Source organism: Hippichthys cyanospilos, chromosome 11 (assembly GCF_059441005.1).
Source record: "Hippichthys cyanospilos isolate Australia breed blue-spotted pipefish chromosome 11, RoL_Hcya_1.0, whole genome shotgun sequence".
In the NCBI taxonomy this organism is placed as follows: Eukaryota; Metazoa; Chordata; class Actinopteri; order Syngnathiformes; family Syngnathidae; genus Hippichthys; species Hippichthys cyanospilos.
The window spans coordinates 20,208,223-20,232,945 of NC_142379.1; the positions used below are offsets into that span (position 1 = coordinate 20,208,223).

A 24,723-nucleotide genomic window follows, 5' to 3' on the forward strand; every position below is an offset into this window, starting at 1 on the left:
ATTTGTCTGAACTGCATACAGTGATGAGACAAGAAGGCAAAAAAGTGAAAAGAGAGAGGAACTGTCAATGACTGGACAGTTACACATATACATACACAAAAAAAAACACACACACACACAATGGATGTTCACATTTTTCTATTGCTATTCTGGGTAATTTTCTTTTTCAAACATTTTAAAAAGTTCAAAATAAAGATACTTCAAACATGAAATCATTTTTGTGTGGTCCTAAATATGATGCTAAATATTATACAAGTAATTTTTCTTAAACAAAATGACAAAAATTTCATAAAAATGCACTGATTCTAATATGGGTCATTTTTTACCCACTTATGGAAGAGTGTAGGGTTCAGTCATTCGTGCATCTAAGGGTTAAACAAGTTCCACTTTGCTTGTGACGAATCTGCAGTCAGGAAACAGAAAACGATGTCAACAATCGACCCACTGCTAAAATCGGGAGCCAGTTGACCTTGACCCACATTTTTTTAAATGTTTATTTTTTCATTGAACGATATAAACATACAATACAGTCAGCAACATAGTACAATATTAATGGACAGCATACAGATGAACTCTACCCACACATGCGAACATGCATTTTCAAACACAGCATACTCGAGCTACATAAAGAAAATAAATAAACAAAACTAAGGCACCTTCAGTCAACAAATACATAAACATTTTCACAAGAAGTCCTTGTTTTCACAGCTTTCGAGTTTGTGCAATGCTTTAACGTGTCCAGGTAGGCTTTCAAATATGATTTGAAGACAACAAAACTTGGTTTCTGCTTGGCAAACTTGCTGACATGTAGGTACAGTATATGGAATTTGGCCAACAAACATAAAAGATTAAGAACATTGTGGCGAGGCGAAGAAACCACATGTTGCTGTGCTAGTGGAGATCTTTACTCTTCGCATGCCATCAAAAAACTGATACAACAAAGTCCAAAACAGCAAAGACAAAGCCAACAGGTTCAAAGCATCAAAGGTTCATAGCAACATGCCTACTTGGGTGAGAGACATGGTCCTAGTGTCCGCCACAACATAAGCTTTTTGGGCAGGAATCACCTAAAAAAAAAAAAGATATACTCAATTTTAAAACATATTTGGATGTCCAATTTTCTATCCAAGAATAAGTTCAGGTCACACCAAAATGTCTTACTGAATGTCCTGTAAAAGGATCATTTTATTGTATAGGTTTTCACTGACGTCACATTGTGGGGAGTGACCCGGATATGCCGCCATTATGGAGGGACTCAAGAAACGGAGTGAAATGCCATGAATATCTTGGACTCCATCCATCCATTTTCTATAGCTGCTTATCCCCACAGGGGTTGCAGGCTTGCTGGCGCCCATCTCAGCTGGCTCCAGGCAGTAGGCGGGGGACACCCTGAACTGGTTGCCAGCCAAAAGGCACACAGAGACAAAAGACCAATCATGCGCCCAATCATACCTAAGGACAATTTAGTACGTCCAATTCACGTGCCATGCATGTTTTTGGGGAGTGGGAGGAAGCCGGAGTGCCCGGAGAGAACCCACGCGGGCTCTGGTAGAACATGCAAACTCCAGACAAGAAGGCCGGAGCCCATACACAGCCGAAGGTCTTAAATCCTAGAAAGGTTTGGGGGCTTAGAACCAGATGGCGGGTGGATGGGTGAGGGAGACGCAACATTTTCAGAAGAATCAACAACATAACTCATTTATGCAACATGTGGTAGCTTGATAATAATAATTATACCAGTCAGTTTATGTCATACCAAAGTCCCTTACATTAAAATAAGCAAACAGTCTGAAAAACACCACAAGCAATAAATGTTTTTCCAAGTTACTATTAAAACGGCATTGTATTACAAACTTTGTTATTAGTTGCTTGCAATCAATATTTTCTTAACTGAAAAAAATGAGCGGAACAAATTCGGATGTTGTCCGGATTTTTTCCTCTCGGATCCTGGTTGAGGTTTGCCAACCACAAGCGTCTCTTTCCTCCGATAATTTCTGGCATTCCTCTCCTTGATTTTTGATCACTTTTGGAATTCTGTAATGGTCTAAATGTTTTTCTCGATCTGCCCGATTTGTGCAACCCAAAACACGGCAATAATTGATCATTTTTCCTAACGATGTTGCAAATATACGTAGTGCCCATGCAGCGTTATAGTACAGAGTACCTCCAAGATGGCGGCTTTCGGGTTAATGACGCGGCTGATGACTCGTGAAAACCCTTTATTATACTTGCCAAGTCCCACCTAGCCCAAAAAGCCCTGAGAAACAAATGCGCACACAAAATGTACGCCCATCAAAACCTAAGCGACATTGCACTTTTTAGATGAACTATTTAACGTGCAGCGACCAATCATGTACAATTTCTCTCGCTAACAAATTACCTTCAGGCAATGCAATATGAAAGTGTAGGTCAATGTATTTGCATGCGTCGCGAAAATAACCTTTTTTTTTTTTTTTTTTTTTTTTTTTTTGCTTGTGTGGTGGTTGGTAAAATGACAAAACTCCTAAATACACAGCCTTGGCATGAATTACTCGATTTCTGAAAAGAAAAGAAAAAGTACCTTCCATCATTATCTTAACTGCCATTACAGTATACATTAACAAATCGCTTCTTAATAATTGGTGAATTGCACATTCACAAGGCCAAATTTTCTAAGACCCTTCCTAATTTAAAATTAGTTTTAATTGACTTTGACATGTACATTGATACGTTAACTAATAGCAAACAGAAAAGTGAACGTACTTTAGTATATTTTGGGGAATTACTTAATACATCCCCCGACCATGTTTAATTTCTTTCACTTATTTTTATCTGTGAATTATTTCTGTATACTGTGCATTAATATTGTACTATGTTGCTGACTCTGTATTGTATTTAATAGCGTTAAAAAACCCTAGCAAATCGCTTCGATTGGCGCATTAATATGACGACATAATGTTTTGCATGACACACTTTCGACACAATTGTACGAAGTTAGTAATATAGTTTCTTTACCTGGATTGGCCTTTGGCGAGCACAACACTTCTTATATTAATATTAACATTAATTGTAATATATCTTTGTAACGCGTTTCATTTAAATGCGTGCTGCATCACATGGCGTCTCACATGGGCTAGAAAGGGGCACCAGCGTAAGTCTGTGTTCACTGATGTGTCCCCCAATGATAGATCGTGTGACAAAGCTTCATTTTCTACTTACAATTACAACACATTAGGGTAGGTTGATTGTTATTTTGCATATTGTTTGTCAAACAATTTCGCTGAATTCTCGTGACTTTTCTAGTTCGAGCTTGGACCGATACTTGGGTTAGCATGCCCAGTCTTTGTCGGCTTAAAAACAAACACCAGTAACGGACGGCAATTCCAACGACAGGGCAGACGAACATGGCGGCGAGTAAAAATTTACTTTCCTGTATAAAGCATAGATGTCTGTGGACGTCTTTTTGCAAGAATGTCACAACATGGTCACCTGTCGGAGCAGCTTTCAATGCCAAACCTCACAAGAGACTCGAAGCGTTTGAGAAAAATGTGGTGAGTATTGTAGTATTTAATTGAATTTGATTAATTGTGTGTGCTGATTAGTGTCTTCAAACATTCACTTGGTTGTGAATCCAAAAATAATGTTCAGAGGGCTCACAAAGGATTTCACAATTCACATGTTTGCATAATATAGAAATCTAACATTTTACAGTACAACAACAAACAAATCATTTCAATAAAAACACAAAATCTTAAAAATCAACCAAAGTAGAATGCCTAAACAAACGTGTTTGACTATGGGGTTTCATTAATAACTTTTGGCAACTCTTGGCTCAAAGGGAAGGGGAGACAAAAGCTTAGCATTAATAAAGTGGCATTTTGAACCAACTGAAAATTGTTTAATGAAGGTGTGTTATGGGTGAAGAGGATCTCGGTAGTTAGGTAAGACATGAGATGACAAAGGCAAGAATTACCATTTTTACCTCAGAATGAGATAACAGTATGTTATCTATGGAGGGGGGGGGGGGCAACTATTTCACCTGACTTTCTTTAAACTGTACGTTTAAAAATATTTCTGAGGCGGAAATGCAGGAATGGAGTACATTTAAAAAAAATCAAGTGCTTAAAACTTATTTAAGTATATTTTGTGAATGTATGATTTTAGGGTTTATTTGGCATGCCAGAGCTGAGTTCCCCTGCTGGATTCCAGGTGGCCACAAAAACAGCTCTGAAGAACACACAGCTGCTGGTAGAAAAAGCATGTACTTCTGTTCCAGGGGTTGAGACCATCACAGCTTTTGACCAGCTCTCTGATGGTCTTTGTAAAGTGGCGGACCTGGTAAGTTCAGCACCAAGTCTTGTCTAGTTAAGTCTGGGTGGTGAGTCCTTAAACTAAAATATTAACAAAAAGGTCATTTTAATTCCCCCCCCATGTTGAAAATAAATAGTTTCTGTCTCTTAATCTCTAGGCTGACTTTGTTAAATTGGCACATCCTGATCCAGCGTACCGCGAGGCTGCTGAGAAAACCTGCATTGAGATTGGCACAGTTGTGGAGAAGTAAAAGAGTAGCGACCAATCTTATTCCATCAATACTGGGCAGTAAGCATACTCATGTTGACTACATGTTTCAGGTTGAACACCAATGTTGAGCTATGCAAGAGTTTGAAGAAGTTGCTCGACAGTCCACAACTGGTGGCTCAGCTGGACCCAGATACAAGGTGCGCAATGCCTTTACCGCTTGTCATTTGCACATTGAACTCATACAATTTAGAATAAGAAGTCTCACACACCACTTAAAACCACAGTGTGTAAATAATTTAGAGTGGTATAGTGTAGGACATTAGTGGTGTTGCGGTAATGCAGAACGTGCACTACGGTGCGTCAGAAACCATTCTTTGCAAGCCAATGTCAAGCGAGCGAGAGAGAGAATACGAATACAATTGGCTATTAGCTTCGGTGCACGATAGTGTGGAATTTACAAAACATGGGCAACTCGATGTCAAAGCCTGTTAGTTACCACAGGCTTCCACAGACACAAACAAGGAAGCCACAGCCAGAGGTGGGCAGTCTATCGTTACCGAAGGTGGGCAGGGCGGCGAGGAATGACGACAGACACAAGCGCTGCACAGTAGGGACTCTATAACGAAAATCAAACACTTTCCACACTTTTTCGAAAGACAAACACAAATGCACCCTGTCCGGTCAAGTACAATGCAGGACAGGGGAATAACGAGGGCGATCCAGGCACACAAGGATTGATAACATGCAACAACACGGGACCTACACGGGAAATACCTGGACTTCAGGCTTTGAGCGGTTGTGATACAAGGAAGCCACAAAATATTTCTTTGCATGTTATTGAAAGTTACGGTGGGTTTTTTAAAACAAATAACTCATTAAAGTCTACACATTGTACCTTTAAGTTCATCAAGTATCAAAAGATTAACAATGGTCTTTCTTCACTTTTTCCAAGTTATCTTACTTTCATTACTTCTAATGACTGACTTCTGAAGAATGACTTAGTGAGTTCAACCTTAGATGTTTCACTATACAAGAAATGAAGTTCGTTTTGATTGATTATGCATTCCTTTGCTTGTGTTTTGTATTGTAAGAAATCTGTATTGTCCTGTCTTTGCAGGAGAGTCGCAGAGTTATTTATGTTTGACTTTGAAATCAGTGGGATTCATCTTGATGAGAAACTGGTAAGAGGCTTGTTGCATGTGAAGAAAAAAATCCCCTATGTCACTAGACAGAAATTACAGACATTCTTCTTTGCTTTCCCTTCTAATGACAGAGGAAAGAGGCGGTTGCTCTCCACGTGAAGCTCTTGGATTTAAATAATGAATTTTTAGTTGGCTCTCACATGCCCAACAGAATCGCAAGATCTGTCATTCCGGAACATCTTCAGTTGCACTTTGCCAGCAGTGGAAGTTTTTTGGAAGTTGGAGGGTTACACGCCGACTCACCGGATGATTTGGTTTGTGGCCATAACTAGAACATTTCTGTCATTGCTCGCTAGATGGTGCTTTTGCGTCATAACTCGATTCAAGGAGTCCCTTAAAGGGCCCAATGCAGGGGTGTCCGAACTTTTTTCAAAAAAGCCAGATTTGTATGGTGAAAATGTGTGGGGGGCCAACTATTTCACCTGACATTCTTATAACCAAAAACATTAAATACAAATGAACCATTTTATGATTCTTTTTTACATTGAAAATGGCATACATTTTCATTTTCTTACCAAAATCATATTAGAAGACCACAACAAATGATTAAGGGGTGATTTGTTTATTTGTATAGAAGTGCTACATACACTGCACTGCCTGTCAAGCCACGACATCGTAGTCAAAGCCAAACTTTGCGTGGAAGTCAGCCTTCAAAACAAGTATGATATGACACGAACGGAAGTTCATTTTGAAGTTCTTTTTCTGAAGCTTTGTCTCGACTAAACCAATCATCTTTGGCTCCAAGAGTGGGCGGCCTCCGTTGTGTCAACACATTGCCTCTCTGAAATCAATCATGTTCACACAGTGTTGCTTCAAAATGGAAATTAAGTTCAGCACACTAAAAAGAAAAACAATCAAGCAATGACTGACATTTTTTTCTCAATTGACACTTTTCTTTAATTTTTTTTTTCGTTTTTAGTGCACATTATTCCTCCTCTTTTATGCCTACCCTTCTCCCTCTAACATCCGCATTGTGTCCTCTATCATGTCCTTCTTTTTATATACAAGCTGTGTGTGTGTGCGGGAGAGGTTTTCAGTTAGTCAAATGTAGCGCTCATTGATGTCACTCAGCAACATTTATAGGTTTTGGAACTGGGTGCACACAAGACACAGCATATCCTAAGACACTGTATCAATTTTGAAAATAATTTAAGACTTAAATGCCCCTTATGGCCATGAAAATTCGGTAGCTTTTTTGTGCACATGCATTTCATAGAGTAGTCAATAGTGCCGGTGCTGATTTGATTAACAGATGCCGTGGGCCAGTGAAAATTTGAACATGGGCGGCAATTGGACATGCCTGGCCTAATAGCAATTTTTACATACCTGTTTTTATATTTAATTTGTCATACACAATGGACTTAATTTTATTATTATAAAATATTTTTGAGCTGAATGTTTACAGAATAATTCATTCAAAACCATTCAGCTGTAAAAAAAACATTCCTATTTTAATTTAAATCACCTAGTTAAATCTCTGTGTTCTGCCTTCAAGGAACTATGCAAGACAAAATAAAAGTGCGACTAATAATTCACATTGAAGTGCACTCAGTTGTAAACAGTGTCACAATAATAGTTAATAGGGAAATTAAGCTAAAGTAACACAAATAATTGTTAATAGGTAAAATTAAGGTAAATGAAAATGTATTTTGCCCTTGATAAGCCTTTCTTTATGCTGTATTTGATTTTTCTCTTACATATATACACATCCAAAGACAAATTGATCTACCGCACAGCATTCAATTAGAGATTTAGAGATTTCAAGTGAATCTGACGTTTTGCTCTTCACTGCTTTTCAAACCTTTGACAACCTTGTTGTGACAGCCCTTTTTTTAATGTAAAAAAAAAAAAAAAAAATCAAGACAAAGGGAAAAAAAACAGACAACCTGAACATGTATTAATCATACAAATTTAACAATGCGGTTACATACAATAGGAAGTTGAGTCTTGCTGAGGTTGTACAGTACATGGTTTACCAATATGTTCAAACGAAAATTTGCCACTGGGTGAAACTAAAGGTGTGATAAATTTTTCAACGTCACAGTGTACAACATCAACTATGTTTTGTTTTGTTTTGTTTTGTTTTTGTTTTGTTTTTTTGGGGGGGGTTGCTTAATGTGTTTCTGGGGTCAGTGTTTATCATTAAATAGTTTTTACATTGGTTTCACATTAACGGCACTTAATTTCAAGGTTGTTGAATTTATAGTGTTTAATATTTAAAATTCATGTATGTGTGTTGAGACTTGTCCATGTAACGTCTTGTCTGATATATTTTTAGATACGAGAACTCGCCTACAGGATTTACTTGTATCCAAATGCAGATCTAATGGACTGTCTCGAGGAACTCCTGAGATGCAGATATAAGCTTGCCACACTGGTGGGATATGAAACCTATGGTCATCGAGCCTTGAAGGGAACGATGGCAGCAACCCCAGGTTCAATCATATACATGTTAAGATCATTCATTTACGCCTGTAGAAAGAATAGGATTTTAATAAGAAGGGCATGGGAATAACTTGTCTGTAAAAGAATTAAACAGGGCTCCAGACTGGCTCTACATTAATATACAGTATTTTGCCCCTAAAATATGAGATGATGCAACAACATATTTCATTTACTCGCAAGTATGTCAAATGAGTTTACTATTTTTTTGTTTATATTTATGTACTGTAATTTTTTACTTTAATTTTTTTAGTGCTGAAAAACTGCGAATGTTCTACTTGTGCCCCTAAAAATTCAGTTTAGGGGAGCACCAGAGTTTCAAGAGGGAAAAAAGTTATTCTGGAGCCTTGTTAAGTGTATGTATTTGTGTGATGGGTATTTGGGGTTTTGATTGATAACTAAGTGATTGTGTGCTAAATTGTGCATATTGCAGAAACAGTGATGACGTTTCTTCAGCTGTTAACAGACAAGCTGTCAGACAGGTACAGTTGGAAAAAGGAATAACAACCGTTTATATAATTTTTCATTTTTATTATACAATGTACAGTGGATGCCCTCTAGTTGCAGGAATAGGTGCTTACCAATGTTTGCCCACTTAGATATTAATGGGTATTACAATCATACCTTGTATGGTTCAAGTCACCAGCGGTCGTTAGTCATTCAGTTTTTATCTTTTATTTGGTCTTTTCTTTCCAGAACAGCGAAGGACTTTAAGATGATGAGAGACATGAAGAAGAAACTCAACCCTTTGCATTCTGTGGGTATTTATTTTGTCTCCATCACAGCTGTAATTCCATGTGAAAATATTTGTAATTTGTAACTCACATGTTGTTGTTTTGACACAGGAGCTCATGCCGTGGGATCACCCCTTCCTCAGTGGGGTCTTACGCGCTGAAAGGTTAGAAATTACTGCCATATAAATTTGTAATTCATTTCCCTTTTCTCAAATAATGGAAGCTAATAGTTATAGGCTGGAAAATTGGGAGTTTTCTATGTATTCTTCATTACCATTCTTTTGTTCAGTCGTGACCAAAGGTTTTGAGAAGGACACCAATATCATTGTTCACATAAGTTTGTGACTTCCATGTTTTTATATCTTTTTTATTAGATTACACAATGATACGCTGAAGTAATTTTCCAAAAATCCTGCACTCGATCTCGCAACTGAATAGGAAACAGTCCTGGTGTTTGCTGGACTTTCTTCGGTGCACCGACGCCTTCTGCACAGCAACTGAACCTCTGTTGTTGAAGTTCTTGATGATCCAATAAATAATGATTGATTTAGGCGCAATCTTACTAGCAGCAATATCTTTGCCCATAAAGCCATTTGACTGCATTAATTTGTTTGCCAGTAACCAGGGTAACAGAGGAAAAGTAATGTTTTCAAACACTAACCACCTTTTAATGCTATTATTCAATTCAATAAGCATGAGGAAGTGATCTCAAGCATTGTCCTCATCATTACATTCACCTGTTTACTGTGTACAGTTTACACCTGTGTACTTTCACATGTTCATTCATTCTTGTGATTTATCGATTTTGGTTTTATTGGACAAAGTCAACCGTCAATAAGACGTCTTAACATCTTAGGTCTCTGTGTTTTATCATGGTTCAGGTACAACATCGAACCCAGTCTGTACAGCCCCTACTTTTCTCTGGGGGCCTGTATGGAGGGTTTGAATGTTCTCTTCTCTCGGCTCTATGGTGTCTCCCTTATGTCTGAACACCCCAGTGCTGGAGAGGTGTGGAGTGAGGACGTGCGTAAATTGGTATGCTCCTGCCTGTGTGCTAATGACGTGTAATTGCCTTATGAATTCACTGCAAGTTTAATTTTCCCCACATGTTGGTGCGTTTCCAGGCTGTGGTTCACGAGACAGAGGGATTACTTGGATATATATATTGTGACTTTTTCCTCCGGCAAGACAAACCTCATCAGGTAAGCAGACCCATGTGTTCATCTTTTTTTTCTTCTTACTGAAGTTGTACTCTCATTATCTCCATCACAATAGAACACAATGGAACCCTCTTTCAGAGAAAGTGTTAAGCAATATTGACTAACATTTTCACTTTTGTTGGAAGAAATTGTATTCACAAGACATATTCTCATTCTTTCTCCCTCACATAGGACTGTCACTTCACAATCCGGGGTGGTCGCTGGTGCCAGGAAACTGGTCAGTACCAGCTGCCTGTGGTGGTTCTGATGTTGAGTTTGCCCCACCCCACCAGAAGCGCCCCCACCCTGCTATCCCCCGGCATGATGGAAAACCTCTTCCACGAGATGGGCCACGCCATGCATTCAATGCTGGGACGCACTCGTTATCAGCATGTTACAGGTGAGCGCACCAGGTGCAATGGTAAAGCATTATTTTAAAAGCCTTTACACTACGTGCAGCCACAATATTAAAAACCCTTAATATTCAAATGGGATCTAAAAGCTAGAGAAAATAAATTTTTCATTTAAAATATTATAATGACATAAAGAGGTACCTGTATTGCCTTACAAAAGTTTTTAGTACAGTATTTTTGTTGATGTCAGTGTGCAGTGGAAGGTCCAGTGCATAAAATATGAAAATCCACACTAAACTGATGTTCATTTAAAAACATTTTGATGGGGAATTGTTTATAACTTAAACAAAAAAAAATCATCAATTAAAGCCGATGAAACCTCGTGTGTGTCTTTTTCCTTAAGAAAAATAATAAAATACAACAATATGGAGAGGGAGGGGGCTAAAGCAGCAAATAGGTGACTCCGCAGGTGCTGCACTGTGTATCTGGGGCTCTACTCTTATTAAGTGGTTCTAATATTGGACTGAATACAGCATTCAAAACTCTCAATGTTATCTTTTGTAGTCTCTAGTGTTCCCTCTACATTATTTTATGTACGTGCAGCAGCTCGCCACTCCCAAATCCTAGCTGCTTCTACTAAGCTATATTGTTTTGCGAACAAAATCGCAACCTCGTAAGACGTGACTTCAGGCTTGTCGGAGGCTCTTAACCTCAGAGTTCACCAATTAGTGGCATGCTACAGGTCACACAAACCAGCTTCAAACTGTTTAAAAATAAAGCATCCCATCTTTGTCATTCTCTCGCTTATCTTCCTGAAATGTCTTGGCAGCAGCACATCCTTCAAATACATTGCATGTAAGTCCGTATACAGCAGTATCAAACAGCCTGCGACCCGTTGTTCATTCTGTCGCTCACTTTCGTGGAATGCAATTTTTTCAGTGCTCGGCACTAAACGAGCATCTTGGCAGCAGCACAGCCTTCATTGCTTTTTATGTAAGTCCGTACACAGCCGCATCAAACAACCTGGATACTGCGGCTCGTCTCCTTCGTGGTGACATATAACTAATTGCCCCTTCTGTTAAGCATGCTAATTGTTCATGTGAATGTAGAGTGAGAAAAGAAAGTGTTAGGTGAAAAAAAATAGTGCTTTGAACAACAAATATGTAACAAAATAAACACAAGTCTATTTTGTTTTTAGGTGAAAACAATTAAACATGGAACACAAATACCATATTTCCACTATTCATATATATATATATATATATATATATATATATTTTTTTTTTTTTTTTTTAATTCTCAATGAGATGAGACATCAGACCCACAAAAGACACGTTTGACTCAGCCTGGTATGTTTAAAAGAGATGACTGGAATCTGCTGTTGTTGGGGGCACTCAAGCACTGCTAGCTTGTGCTACTTTGTATGCGACGCTGCACTAACATTGGCAACATGCATCGTACAATAAACTGAAAGTGTAATTAACCTATTTAAGCCCACATTTTTCCTGGACATGAAAACATTCAAATCATATGCCATTGGTTACCCATTGAAATAATCAAGAACTTAAAAAAAAAAAAAAAAAAAAAAAAGTGAAATAGTGATGACCGGTCACAACAATATAATTGTGCAAGTTTACCAAACCAACTGGAGTAAGTGCAAACGCATATATCATCTTAAAGATCATGTGTACAAAAACATCTTTGTTCCTTGTTTATTTTAACATACTTTACTATCCTTTTGTTTGTGAGCTATGAGGCTGTCATCTGTCTCTCAAAGTGCAACCACAAAGTAAACAGCTCAGGTCATGTGACAATATTCTCTAAACATGATAGACATTGCACACATTTCATCTACTCATTGTAGTGTTTTAGCAATTCGTGAAAAATAAATGAAAAATAATTTATAGACCCTCATAAATAGAATTTTCTTTACGGTCACTTTTGTAACCGATGGGTTGAAATGGGTTAAGTCATTATTGAGTGCGCTGGTTTGGCCGATTTGAATGTGATTGAACTTTGTGTTGTTTACATTGGGAGCTGCAACTCGCAACTCACTCAGGGAGGGATGGATAGTTTGTGCTGTAGAAAGAGTTGCCACCCCATTGTGACATGCAAATCCGGGAAGAATTTGAAACTGTATTCGTGTATTTAGGGTTTATTTTGAAGCGTTTGCTTGCCTTTTTGTCACATATAGCTGTATGTTCTATTGCCATACAGTCCATTCCACTTTGCATTTATTGGACTTGTGGCGCAACAAGCCAAGAAAAAAAAAGATCTTGTGCTGTGCAAACATGTTGGGATGTTTTCATCTCGCAAGATTTTGTCGCACAAGATCTCATCCCGTCTCTAATTATCAAAGAGTTAATGTTTAAAAGTCATGTTTTTAAAAATTGTTGAAAAATACCATACATTGTAATTGTTTTACTGAGCCTTGATTCGTTGAAAAAATAAATAAAATGAAAATCATAACTTGTGTAAGTCAAAATATTTGTCAGAAAATTTACAATTCAATATTCTCTTAAAATCTTTCTCCTTCAAATATTGTGAGTAGAATTAGTATTAGCTCTTAATTTTGAGTATTCTATTTTGATACGCAAGGAACGAGATGTGCAACAGATTTCGCTGAGGTGCCCTCCATCCTCATGGAGTACTTTGCGGCCGACTATCGAGTCCTAAGCCAGTTTGCACGTCATTATGAAACTGGACAGGTATGCTTGAAGAGAAAGATCCCACAAATGCTAAGACGTACTGTATATGTAAACATACTGATTGTGTACATTCATCAAATGATGAACCATATTTAAATGTTTCTTAAGCCTCTGCCGGAAAGTATGGTGACTCGTCTGTGTGAGTCCAAGAAGGTGTGCGGGGCAGCGGATACCCAGCTGCAGGTACCACCAAATACACAAACACGTGTGAATCCACCTTACAAAATAGTAGTGAACATCTAGTTATTGTCTCAAGCTTTCTGGCTTCATCTTTTGCACAATGCGTTATGTGACTGTGAACAGACATACAATCTTCTGTACTTGATAATCCAGCAATATTTGGTTTCTTGTTTCAAGGAAAAATATGTTAAGACAATAATTATATTGTTGTCCCTGGGCAGATTTTTTATGCTGCACTGGACCAGATTTACCACGGTAAACCCCAAAATCACTCCACCACTGAAATCCTGAAGGAGATGCAGCAGAAATTCTACGGCTTGCCTTACACACCCAATACGGTATGTTTCCATTTGTCATCATGCTTTTTGTCCCAATTTCTTTCAAGCATATTAATAAATTAATTACTGTAAACATTTGGGGGGGTCAACTTGAATGTTAATTTTTCCCTAAATCACCTTAATGTCCTGGACTTTTCTGTGGAAAATTGTGGTCAAAGAGACTTAATGTAGATGTAATTGACCAGGTGTCCCATTATTTTTGTCAAAACAGTCTATATTAGCTGCAGTGTAATACAGCAAGCTATACTGAGGAGTCATTGTGCAGCCTTTTAATGTCCTCTTTCTTGGTTTTCAAGAGTAAAGTTATTTTTCCCCAATTCTGGTAAAATTTCAAAGCAGGTCTTCTTTGAACGAGCTTTCCATCAAGGAAATATTTGAACTTGTCAAACCTCAATATTTTCCCCAGCATTTACAGCTGTGGGTGAAGCGAAGAGGCCATGACAGAGAAGGGAATTGAAAACATTGTCATAATGGCAACAAGTAATGGCCTTCATTGCAGATTTTCTGTAGGCTGTAATTATGTGCATCATGAAAAAAGATTATAGTGCTGCATATAGCTATGCTCGTATTTCAGTGTCTGGTCAGGATTTCTTCACCCTTGTTTCCGCTTACACTCATTCTTTCCGAGATGCTACCTCCAGATTTAGTGTTTGGTGTGTTTTTTGTTTGTTTGTTTTTTTTTTTTTAGTAGACATATATACTAGTGACAATAAGCAAAATAAATAACTAAAGATTCCTTCAAGTGGCAAATTGGCCACCCCATGGATAAAAATAGATAGCTCCTGCTACTTAATATTCCATGGGCTCAGTTTTAATTAGAATGTGTTGTTTAAAAAATGTGTGTGCATGTAAAATATTATAGCTAGCTCCTGCCACTGAATTAGTCCACAGGCTCGGTATTAATCAGAATATTGTGGTTAACCCATAGGAAAATATTATCGCAAATAACATTTTTTCCTAAGTCCAACATACAGTAGTATTTATTTTTATTTTATTTTTGTCACAGTCATTAATGTGTTGTCATATTGTAATACAGTTTTCAGTGATATTTTTTTATAATTAGCAGGTGCCTGGAGAAGGTTTTGGTATAGCGGTTCACATTATATTATACAGTAAGGGCAAAGTTGTTATAAAGTACTATACAGTGGTACCTTAAGATACTAGTGACCAGGCATATGGCAGTCCTGGCCCTCAGGCTCCTGTCGCGTCTGTCTGATGGCAGCATTTCAAACAGGCCTTTTTGTGGGTGTGTTCTGTCCTTGATTATGTTGCGTGTTCTCTATGGCGTTATATTTGTGCCACAATTGCAAGCGCGCGCATAGATCTCGGCAGAACCCTGGTGTGGTAAATGTCCTGCAATGAGTGTAAGGCTGCTCCACAGATGCGCTGTGAGGTCTTGATCACACGCTGGAAAGCCTTCCTGTCTTGTGCCGTGCAGTTGCCGTACCAGACTGTGATGGAGATGGAGAAGATACTTTGGACTGTGTATCTGTAGACATAGAACATACTGCAAATTCTTAGGATCTTTGCTCCACTATGACTTTTTGTTTAGGTCGTATAATGCTGTTTTTTGTTGTTGTTATTTTTTTAAACTAAGGGATAAAAATGCAATTTAGTTGTTTTTGCACAAACTTAATATATGTTAAGTATTTTGTGACAAGTCTTTGAGGTCTATGAACTATGGCTGGTGGTAGATATCTGGTGGGGTTTTTTTTGTTTTTTTTCTTTCCTGTGGCAGCTGCTGTCTTTTCCAACTTTCTGAATTCCCCGTACTTAGTCAGGACTGGAAAGAATGCTTTCAAGGTTATGGAGAAGGACCTCAGGGCAACTGCGCACAGAATAAAGAAAGGGAACCTCCTTACGTTTTTGGAAGTTTCATGCTTTGTTATTTGAAATCGGAGCTACCTCCCTTTTGTCAGGAAAGACTATAATGACAGAGTGAATACTATAATGACGGTAATAAAGAGAGTCGAAACAGCTTCATAAGACTTGAATGACCTCCACTTTATATTCTCACACATTTGCTTTGCATCTCATCAAACTGGACGTTTAGTTTGCTGTTATGTCTCCACAGGCTTGGCAGCTCAGATTTAGCCATCTTGTGGGTTATGGAGCCAAATATTATTCTTATCTCATGTCCCGAGCTGTGGCCTCCATGGTGTGGAAACAGTGCTTCCTTCAGGATCCTTTGAACAGGTGAGATGATAGGTTTTGCATCAAAACATCACTTCAGTGATGACTAAAGCCTCATCCCCTATCCTATGTGTTTTGTTTTTGTTTGTCAGGGACATGGGTGAGCGTTACAGACGCGAGATGTTAACACATGGTGGAGCCAAGGAGCCCTTGTTGATGGTGGAAGGTAACACACTCTGTACTGGTGTGCGAATGGAAAAGGCCCTTGATCACGCGGACTTCTTTTTAGCCCGCGGGGTCGATAACAAATTGGCATTTTGTGACGGATGGATGTTGTCAGGACGGAACATATGGTGAGGCTAGGTCGACGAGATTGGAAGGAGCTAAACCGTGTAGAATTTTATAAGTAATTAACAACACCTCGAAATCACATCTCATGTGTATTGGAAGCCAATGCAGGTCAGCTAGAATCGGAGTAATATGATCAAACTTTCTCATTGTTGTCAAACTTTATTAGAAGATTACAAACAGATTTATGTTTTATTTTGTTAGTATTTCCGTGACAGTTTATCTTTTAACAGCAAGGTGTGACATGTATTGCAACATTTATATCAGGGAACTTTTCCTCCAGTGCAATCACAATATAGTAATACTCAAAGTAATAACAATAATAACTCTAAACTCTCAATAGCATAATAACTCAATGTCAATATGACCAACCTTGTTCAACTGTAAACACACAAAAAGAAACAGGTAAAGCTTACTTTATCAGTTCATTCCCATCTACGAATCCCAGTCTCAATATTGATCCATATGTAGGGCGCACCGGTTTATAAGGCGCACCATAAGCTTTTTTTTTTAAAAAATAAGGCTTTTAGGTGTGCCTTTTAGTACGAAAAATACAGTAGTTATTAGGTTGTAGCAAGTAATAAGGAAAAGAAACAGCAAAGCAAACTGAGTGTTAAGAAAACGTGTGTACATAAACCAGTGCTCATTTTACCTCTGAAAACTGTTGGGTCTCAGGGATTTACAATATTAAAAAACTATGGGTCCTGGAATTACACTTTGTCATCAAAATAATAAACTTACCGACTTTTTCTTGTGATTCTCATCTCCTGTCGGATGAGGCATTTAGTTGCAATAAACACAGACTTTCCTCATCATCATCGCGACACCATACAGATTTCAGCACACACACACACACACACACATATACATATACATATATATATATATATATATATATATATATATATATATATATATAATTTATTTATTTATGTCTGTGAATGGTTTGTTGGGTGTTCTCAATCAAGTTAGAGCGGTCCATTTCCAGTGTCAGATGTTTTTTATGAGAGCGTAGCTTTTTGAGACAATTACAAGGGTCTCAAGAAACTGGAGGAAGGATACATAATCCAGATCCACATCTTCCTTTAAACAAAGACCCCCTGTAAATTGAGGTGTGTAACTTCCCCTCAGCAAGGCTGTGGAAAGGGCATACCATGGAAGAGGACTAGCCATCAAGGCCTCATCTGGACTACACAGTCCCTGTCCTTAGGCTGCCGGCTGTTTTGTACCTGAGACAGTATTGAAATTCAAACCTGTAGAGAGGTATAGAAACAGAGTGGGAGAAGAGATGAAGAGGACAAAAACAAGTTATTGAGTGACCAAACTCAATATTTTTCTGTAGTGGCAGAGAGTACCTTTATGGCTTTCAACCGTTCCTAATAGGGCTCGGCGATTTTGCCTAAGAATAAAATCCCCGATATTTTTGCCCTAAATATTCGATTTTAGATTTTGTTCCCATTTTTTCCTCCCTCTCTTATTTTCATCCATCCATCCATTTTTTTTTAATGGCCGATTATCCTCACTGGGGTCGCCAGTTTGCTGGTACCTAATCCAGCTGTCTTCTGGCAGTAAGCAGGGGATACCCTGGTTACCAGCCAATTGGGGTGCATATCGAGACAAACAACCATTCACACTTCCAATACCTTTTTTTTTTTTTTTGAGAAAGTATGTAAAAATGACAAGAAAATCTCAAGTTTTGCTTTTATTTTAGCGAGCATATAAAATACATATCTCCTTAGAATAAAAATGTGAAATTCTCTATAAACAAAGGTAGCGTAGTAGAACATTGTATCAGATGAACAAAGTACAAGCAAAAAAGTACAAACTTAAAACTTTTTTTCGACATTCTTAAAGCTAAAGATTACAACCACTATCACTTAGGATACAAACAAAACTATTTGGATAAGGTGCTCCCAATTTTGTAGTCTACCAGATAGACGATGACAATAAATGCATTCTAGTCTATTCTATTCAAGACCTGATGGGTGCTTGTTACTTTCCACTTTTATTAAAATAAATTTTGCATGTGACAATTCCAGCCCAGTCTTTTCCACTGTATGCATATAGAAATGTCGGCGTGAGGTACGTATGCGACGTGCAAACCATCAAAAGTGCATCTTTTGTCCAACATATCAATTAAAATATATTTTTACAATAAAAACAATTAGCATTTTAACCAGGTTATGTACACTTTTTGTGGCCAACCCTCCTCCATGGTAAGGTGATGGATGGCTCATGCAAGGGGCTTTTTCCCCATGCATTTCTTTTTTTTTTTTTTTTTCGAGGGTATGGGGGACAATCCCTTTTATTTTTTTTTTATTTATTTTTTTTCATAATGATCCCCTGATTTATTTATTTTTTTCCACCATCTTGATCTATGGTTCCCTTTGTTGCCTTGTTTTCACCTGAGTGCATGTTGGTGATTGCAGAAACTTTGTGGTCAGAGCCACAAACGAATTTGGGCACATCCTTTTACATCAGGGATTCTCAAACATTTTGGAGTAAGGGACCCCTTTTAGAAAACAAATTTTCCTAGGAATTGCATTGAAAATGTTTGCGGAAACAAAAAAAATAATAATCCAAATTTAACTCCAATCTTGTTCAACTGTAAACACACAAAAGAAACAGGTAAAGCTTACCTTATCAGTTCATTCCCCATCTACGAATCCCAATCTCAATATTGATCCATATATAAGGCGCACTTGATTATAAGGCGCACCATCGGCTTTTAAAAAAAAAAAAATAAGGCTTTTAGGTGCGCCTTATAGTGTGGAAAATATTGTATATTAAACTGGTTGAATTGGTTGCTGTATTGAAGAGTCAAGAATAATGTCACAATTTAATGTAAAATAAAATGAAATAAACATAAATACATCTTTTTTTAATTTATTTTTTAATTAATAACTCAATGTTCTGTCCTAGATGTTCCAATGCCATCTGTCTAGGCCCTAGATAGATGATGATAGACAGCGCTCGATCAATGCACGATCAATAGCGGCCAGAGGCGGCAAGCCAAATCAGGCACAAATCTGCAACTGTTAAATTCTAAACTAAATGTTCCAAAACACCCAAATTATTTCACGGACCTGTGCAGTCAGGCCACGGACCCCAAGGAGGCCTACTTTGAAAACCACTGCTTTTCATTACTACCCACAGTTACAGTATTTTAATGTTTACTGAAGAATGAATCTTCGCCAGGACGTTACCTTCCAGGGGCCACACTGTTTTGTGGCAGCATCTAAGATATTTCAAAGCTATTTACAAGTGGCTCTTCAACTTTTTCATCCAGAGCGGGGGCAGACTCGATACCCATCTCCCAACTCCCCTTTAAGTAAATAAACAAGACATCCTGTGCGTGTGCTCGTCAAACTAAAATGGAGCTTCATCATTTCAAACACTCTCTTCTGGTCGAAATGAGCAGGAGCCAGGCTGGTACCTCTTTTGCTTTTCTCTGCGATGAGAGTGAATTTTGACATTTTGAGCAGCTCTGTGATGCACTTCAAAATATTGTGTGTGTGCATGCAATGGATTGAAATATATGGTCTATTTAAAGGCTCCTTATTGCTCAAGTATTCTTTTACATTGAGCTGATTATTGTTTTGTCTTTTCTTTTACAACACCTTCTTGTTTTCCCCTCAACAATCCAATCAGATCATGCTGAGTGTTATGTCTTCAAGGTTATCTCGGCATTCACTTCCAAACTCTCCCAGGAATCTGGGCTGAGGGAGGGTTTTCGCTCATGAGCTTGTTTTTGGATGTCTTGTCCGAGATCCAGTCAAAGAATAGGATCAGAAGTTCTTTAATGTTCATCTTTATCTTAAAAAAAAAAAAAAGTCTTTATCTAATGACTTGTCCATAAATACATTTAACCCTGACAACTATTTTGACTGTTAACATTGTCCCATACAGTATAGTATTTAACTGTTGGCCAGTCAGCGACAGCAAGGCCTTTTCTGAAGGTGACACTTTGCTCAAATTTAAAGTTTACAACATTGTATACCATTGTATATGCTGTTCCTTTCCCTCAAAATACTTCAGCACACAGCCAGTGATTTGTAAACAACAGGACACAAAAGGAGGCCAAAATAGCCATTGTCTCTCCTTGATGCCACGTGACTCATTAGATTTACAAGGTCTGGGGTGTGATAGGGGATCAGGTTTGGTCAATTTGGTAGTTTTGCTCTCATACTTGGCATTGTGTGTGTGTGTGTGTGTGTGTGTGTGGTTGGGGGGGGGGGGGGATAATGGCCAAGGCTATTAGAAGCTTGCAAACACCATGAAACTGAGCAACATCACTGTTGCATATCTCAAACAGCTGTTAATTAAACATAACAGGCGGACTGAAAACAGGCCTGGTTGAGATGTTGAGTGCACAACACAAATTTACATAGTAGTGCCGCCAACATTGCTGCAGAGCACATACTGCATGTGCAAAAGTGTCCTAATTTTATTTATTTATTTATTTATTTTACACTTTGTCAAATGGATTGACACATAACAGACTGATCCTGGAATGAATCGTTTTTCCCTGATTTCCCATGGTAAGAATGGATAATGAACACTGTACCCACGATCCATGATAAACCTTAGGCGTTCCTTTATTCTAGTTAAACTCGTATCATAATGATTATAATAAGCCACAGAACAGTATGGGTTTTCACCAGTTGTATGTCTATGTGTGTGTGTAATGGATGGATGATGGATCCCCCTCCATTGTGCCTTGTAAAAAACATTCAAGGTGTGATCCAGATGGGTTCCAACGTAACTGTCGTGACAAGGAGATTCTGACTTCTGCACAATACAACTGATGGTGCCAACTTAATTGATAAAAACAAAAAAATCTAATATGGCACACTCTAACCCGTTTTGGCGACTATGTGTTCATGAATAATTTTGACGCCTTCACTGAGAATTTACACTTGAAACAAAAGGTCATTGGAGGTAATTGATAGGGAGTGATGTAATTCTTGATGGAATTGACGCTGTCATTTGACTGCCTGGAGAGCTGGCCCTTTCCTGTTGCGGCGTGTCAGGGACCCTGATGTTGTATGTCATCTAGTAGCCACAGGGCAGGGTGGTGCGATGACTCTGTAAGCGGAGAGCAGAGTCTCATTGTTGCACACCATAATCTGTTTCACCTTCGGTTTGACATTCCTCCGTGCGCATGTTCTTGTGTGTTCAGTGTGTGAACCTTTTGTATCTCTAATCATGCGCGTACGTGCAGGTGCGTGTGTGTGTGTGCGCGCGCGCGCGTGCCCGCCCGTACGGCTATACTTGTGGGAACTGTTTGAGTTTTCTACCAACATAGTGAGGACATTTTGGAGACGTGAGGACACTTAGGCCGCTTCTCACTTACGCAAACCTCTTTTTGACGTTCAAGACTTTCTTTTAGAGTATAGGTTTGAATTGGGTTATGGTTGAGGTTAGAGTAAGGGTTTAGCAATCATTTTTCATGGTTAAGGTTAGGTTTAGGAGCTACGAAATGCATTACGGCAACGAATGTCCCCACAAGTATAGCCAGACAAACATGCGTGCGTGTGTGAGATCCGTGCAGGAAACTCAGTCAGGGAGTAAGTGTGGTTAGAACATCTATTTACATTGGCTGGTTCACAGGGAGAAATGAAGCAACTTCAAAGCGAGTGTCCAACTGAAGTGCAAAGCCAGAAAAGGCTACCACGCATGAGCTCACATTGCCTAAGAACAAAACACACACCATACTCATATTTACTCTTTAGTATAATAACAGTCAATGGTCTCATTTTTGTCATGTGTTTGAGTTCACTCGTTTGGTACAGGATTTATGTTTTTGAAAAAAGCGCTTTTTTTTTCTTTTCTTTTTGTCCAAATGATGACTGTTGAGAATAAGCCAACTTCACATACATGCCGTACAACCTGAAGCATGTGTTGTAACAAAAGAATGAGAACAAAGTACTTTGTAACTGAAGACATCTATTTATGTGCATTTATTTATAAGGATTATACACCAAGATGTACGGTACATTCCTCACTGCACTCCTTTTAATCCATGATTGTGTCATTTCTTTATTTTACTTTGAATGTGAATATAATGTATGTTTAAGTGTCTGTTCTGTTCGGGGCAGTAATTGATACCAAAAAAAAGACTTTTTGTTGTCAATGTAATGCCATGTTTCAAATGAACCCCGGACTGTTGAATAGGGTGTTTTTTTTTTTTTTTTTAAATATTTCTCTGTTATTAAATTAACAAGTTCAGAAAACAATTAATTGTCACAGGTGATATTTTCATCTTTGAAATGTTTTTATTGGTGAAAACTGTTTAAGATAAAATGAGTAAATTGAAATGCCAGTGATATTTCTTTCTTCAAATGAACTCAAACATTTTTAAGAAGCTTGAATTTTAAATAAAGGAGTCAAATAGTAAAGACTGATTGGTCTTCTAAAAGTTGGTTAAATGTCAGGCTAAAATTTAGCCCCACATTTTCTCCCTCACCCAAATCTGGGCCTGTTTGCAAAATATATATATATATATATATATATATATATATATATATATATATATATCAGATCTGCAAAATTCACTGCTGGAGTCTTCTGTACTGTCATCAATAATAATTAAGTAATAATAATTACTGCCACATACATAAGATGGCGGCGCGTGTATACGCAGCGGCCACTCGCTCTCCCGACAATGCGTTGTCTTGTGTACATGTAAAACGCAGAGGATAGTGAGAAACGCTATTTCGATTTCTTTGTATGTTAAGCACATGTGAAGAAATTGACAATAAACTTGACTTTGACTTTTGTAAGCACAGTATTTTAGGTGGCATTGAAAAAAATGAAACTATTAGAATATAGACAAGCGTATAGCTTGTTTTAAAAACATAAAATCTATATAAAATGTTTATTTAATGTCCTACTACTTATATTGTCTTAACCTTTGGCAAGCAAAGTGAGTAAACCAATTAGTAAAATGATCCAAACTGACACAGACTACATCATTCAAAGTAATTACATCCAGTCCGGAAAATCTCATGTCATAATCTTTGTGTGTGTGTCACAGGGATGCTTCAAAGTCGACCTACCATAGAAGACTTAGTAGAGGCGCTGGTGTCGGAGCTCCAGCCAAACTTTGAGACATTCATCATGGACTCTGAGAGCTGAAAGTTGTTGTTTGTTTGTTTGCCTGCCACAAGGACCTTTGCTAGGGGTACGCAATGAATGTATAGCATTTCATCTGGGGATACAGCATGCAAGGTCCTTTTACTTACCCTTTAATTATTAAACAAAAATAATTGAGTGTTGATTCCCTTTTTTCTTGTGTTTTGTTGACTATCCATCGATCAGTTCTCCATAGTGCTTATTCTCAATGGATGAGCTGGAGCCTATCACAGCTGACTTGTGTGAGAGGCTTTAAAATAAAATAATAATAAAATAATAAAACACATATGGATAACCAACCATTCACACCTACATTATGAACAGTTTTTCAATGTATGGCTCGTGGACCGGATTTGGCACGCGAGATTTAATCTGGCCCGCAAGGTTATTTCTTGAAGCATTCCGAAAATGAATTGGACAGAACACATTAATCCGCTGTCCGTAATACTGAGACAACCTTGCGTGTGCCGAATGATTCGCACAGTCGTGGTTCAAAATTGTCGGGGCGTACTCATTTATGCTGAGCATTGCGCATACTGTATAAGTGTAGATCCAAGAGGCTAAAATCAAACATTTGTTCACGAGTGATTTTATTTACAAAGGTGTAAAACAAGCACATGGACCAAGACTACCATGCAACACATGATCAGTTGTGTCTCTTACAAAAATATGCAGTTATTTTCATTAAACATGATCCACAAGTCACTAATAATCCTCTGGCACGTTCTTAAAGATTGTCTTCAATGTCCATTACTTCTGTACGTCACATGGTGCCACCTGAAACGTAAAACGCCACACGCGGTGACGTGGTCAAGTCAAGTGTCCTCCGTGTTTGAACTTCATTCACCATGACCTGCTAGACCGGTGGCCACCTCACGTGGTTTTTTGACTGGTATCCGCAGCCTGTGACCACATCGGGGAGTGTATCAAATGTAGGGGTGGGGGGCTTAGGGGGGTTGGAGTCATGCGAAAGAACATCCGGCCACCACTATCGACTCCAAAGCAATGTGTGTCATCCTGGAAGACGAAGACCAACGCACACTGATTAGTAACATAAGTGAACTGTGCCAGACACAGGAACACTTTCAAGTTGACTCTTCTTTCTCGTACCAGCTGTTCTTCACACGCACATGCTTTGTCGCTTAAGCCTTCTGCCAACAGTAGGGCCACATTTTCAAGTAACACAGAGTTTGCTGTCATGTACATCATTCGTGACATGCTATATTGTGGATTTTGAGTCAATAGGTTGGAATGTGGCACAGGCAAATCAGAATTCAGTATTGTGTGCCTTCATGTCTTTGCAATAAAGGTCTTTTTTTTAATGACCCCCCCCCCAAAAAAAAAAAAAAAACCTTGAAGCAAAATAGTGAGGGAACACTGTATACCACAGATTTTTACCTACTGTGTGCAGCTCTGGAATGTATCCCATGGCCTATGACCGTTTACTGT

The 24,723-nt window shown here is 38.3% G+C and overlaps 2 protein-coding genes across 5 annotated transcripts in view; one reads left to right on the forward strand and one right to left on the reverse strand.

The window, feature by feature from the left end:
* The first annotated feature begins 2,942 nt into the window (after window positions 1-2,942).
* On the forward strand, window positions 2,943-23,417 carry LOC148416293 (mitochondrial intermediate peptidase-like). Of its 3 annotated transcripts, none has more exons than XM_088427315.1 (20): window positions 2,943-3,215; window positions 3,283-3,530; window positions 4,144-4,317; window positions 4,448-4,536; window positions 4,611-4,697; window positions 5,618-5,681; window positions 5,774-5,956; window positions 7,981-8,137; window positions 8,578-8,626; window positions 8,841-8,901; window positions 8,990-9,042; window positions 9,760-9,913; window positions 10,003-10,080; window positions 10,270-10,477; window positions 13,029-13,138; window positions 13,247-13,321; window positions 13,540-13,656; window positions 15,731-15,852; window positions 15,942-16,015; window positions 23,177-23,417. In XM_088427315.1, the coding sequence occupies exons 2-20, from the start codon at window positions 3,384-3,386 to the stop codon at window positions 23,275-23,277; spliced, it is 2,103 nt and encodes a 700-aa protein (XP_088283441.1). In that variant the 5' UTR covers window positions 2,943-3,215; window positions 3,283-3,383; the 3' UTR covers window positions 23,278-23,417. The 3 variants fall into 3 exon arrangements, with proteins under 3 accessions (XP_088283441.1, XP_088283443.1, XP_088283440.1); XM_088427317.1 differs by having other exon boundaries at window positions 3,373-3,530; XM_088427314.1 differs by having other exon boundaries at window positions 2,943-3,530.
* A 430-nt stretch (window positions 23,418-23,847) lies between these two features.
* LOC148416294 (tumor necrosis factor receptor superfamily member 19-like) overlaps window positions 23,848-24,723 on the reverse strand; it is a 30,142-nt gene continuing 29,266 nt past the window's right edge. The window contains exon 10 of one of the 2 annotated variants that reach the window (XM_088427318.1): window positions 23,848-24,291. In XM_088427318.1, the coding sequence (XP_088283444.1) occupies window positions 24,237-24,291 (55 nt within the window). In that variant the 3' untranslated portion in view covers window positions 23,848-24,236. The remainder of the gene's footprint in view (window positions 24,292-24,723) is intronic. The other variant, XM_088427319.1, reaches the window with a different exon arrangement.

Coding starts and splice junctions, on each gene's coding strand:
- LOC148416293 (XM_088427314.1), top strand. CDS start 3,384: ATGGCGGCGAGTAAAAATTTACTTTCCTGTATAAAGCATAGATGTCTG. Junction 4,537..4,610: donor ATTGGCACAGTTGTGGAGAA/GTAAAAGAGTAG, acceptor TACATGTTTCAG/GTTGAACACCAATGTTGAGC. Junction 9,914..10,002: donor GTGAGGACGTGCGTAAATTG/GTATGCTCCTGC, acceptor GTGCGTTTCCAG/GCTGTGGTTCACGAGACAGA.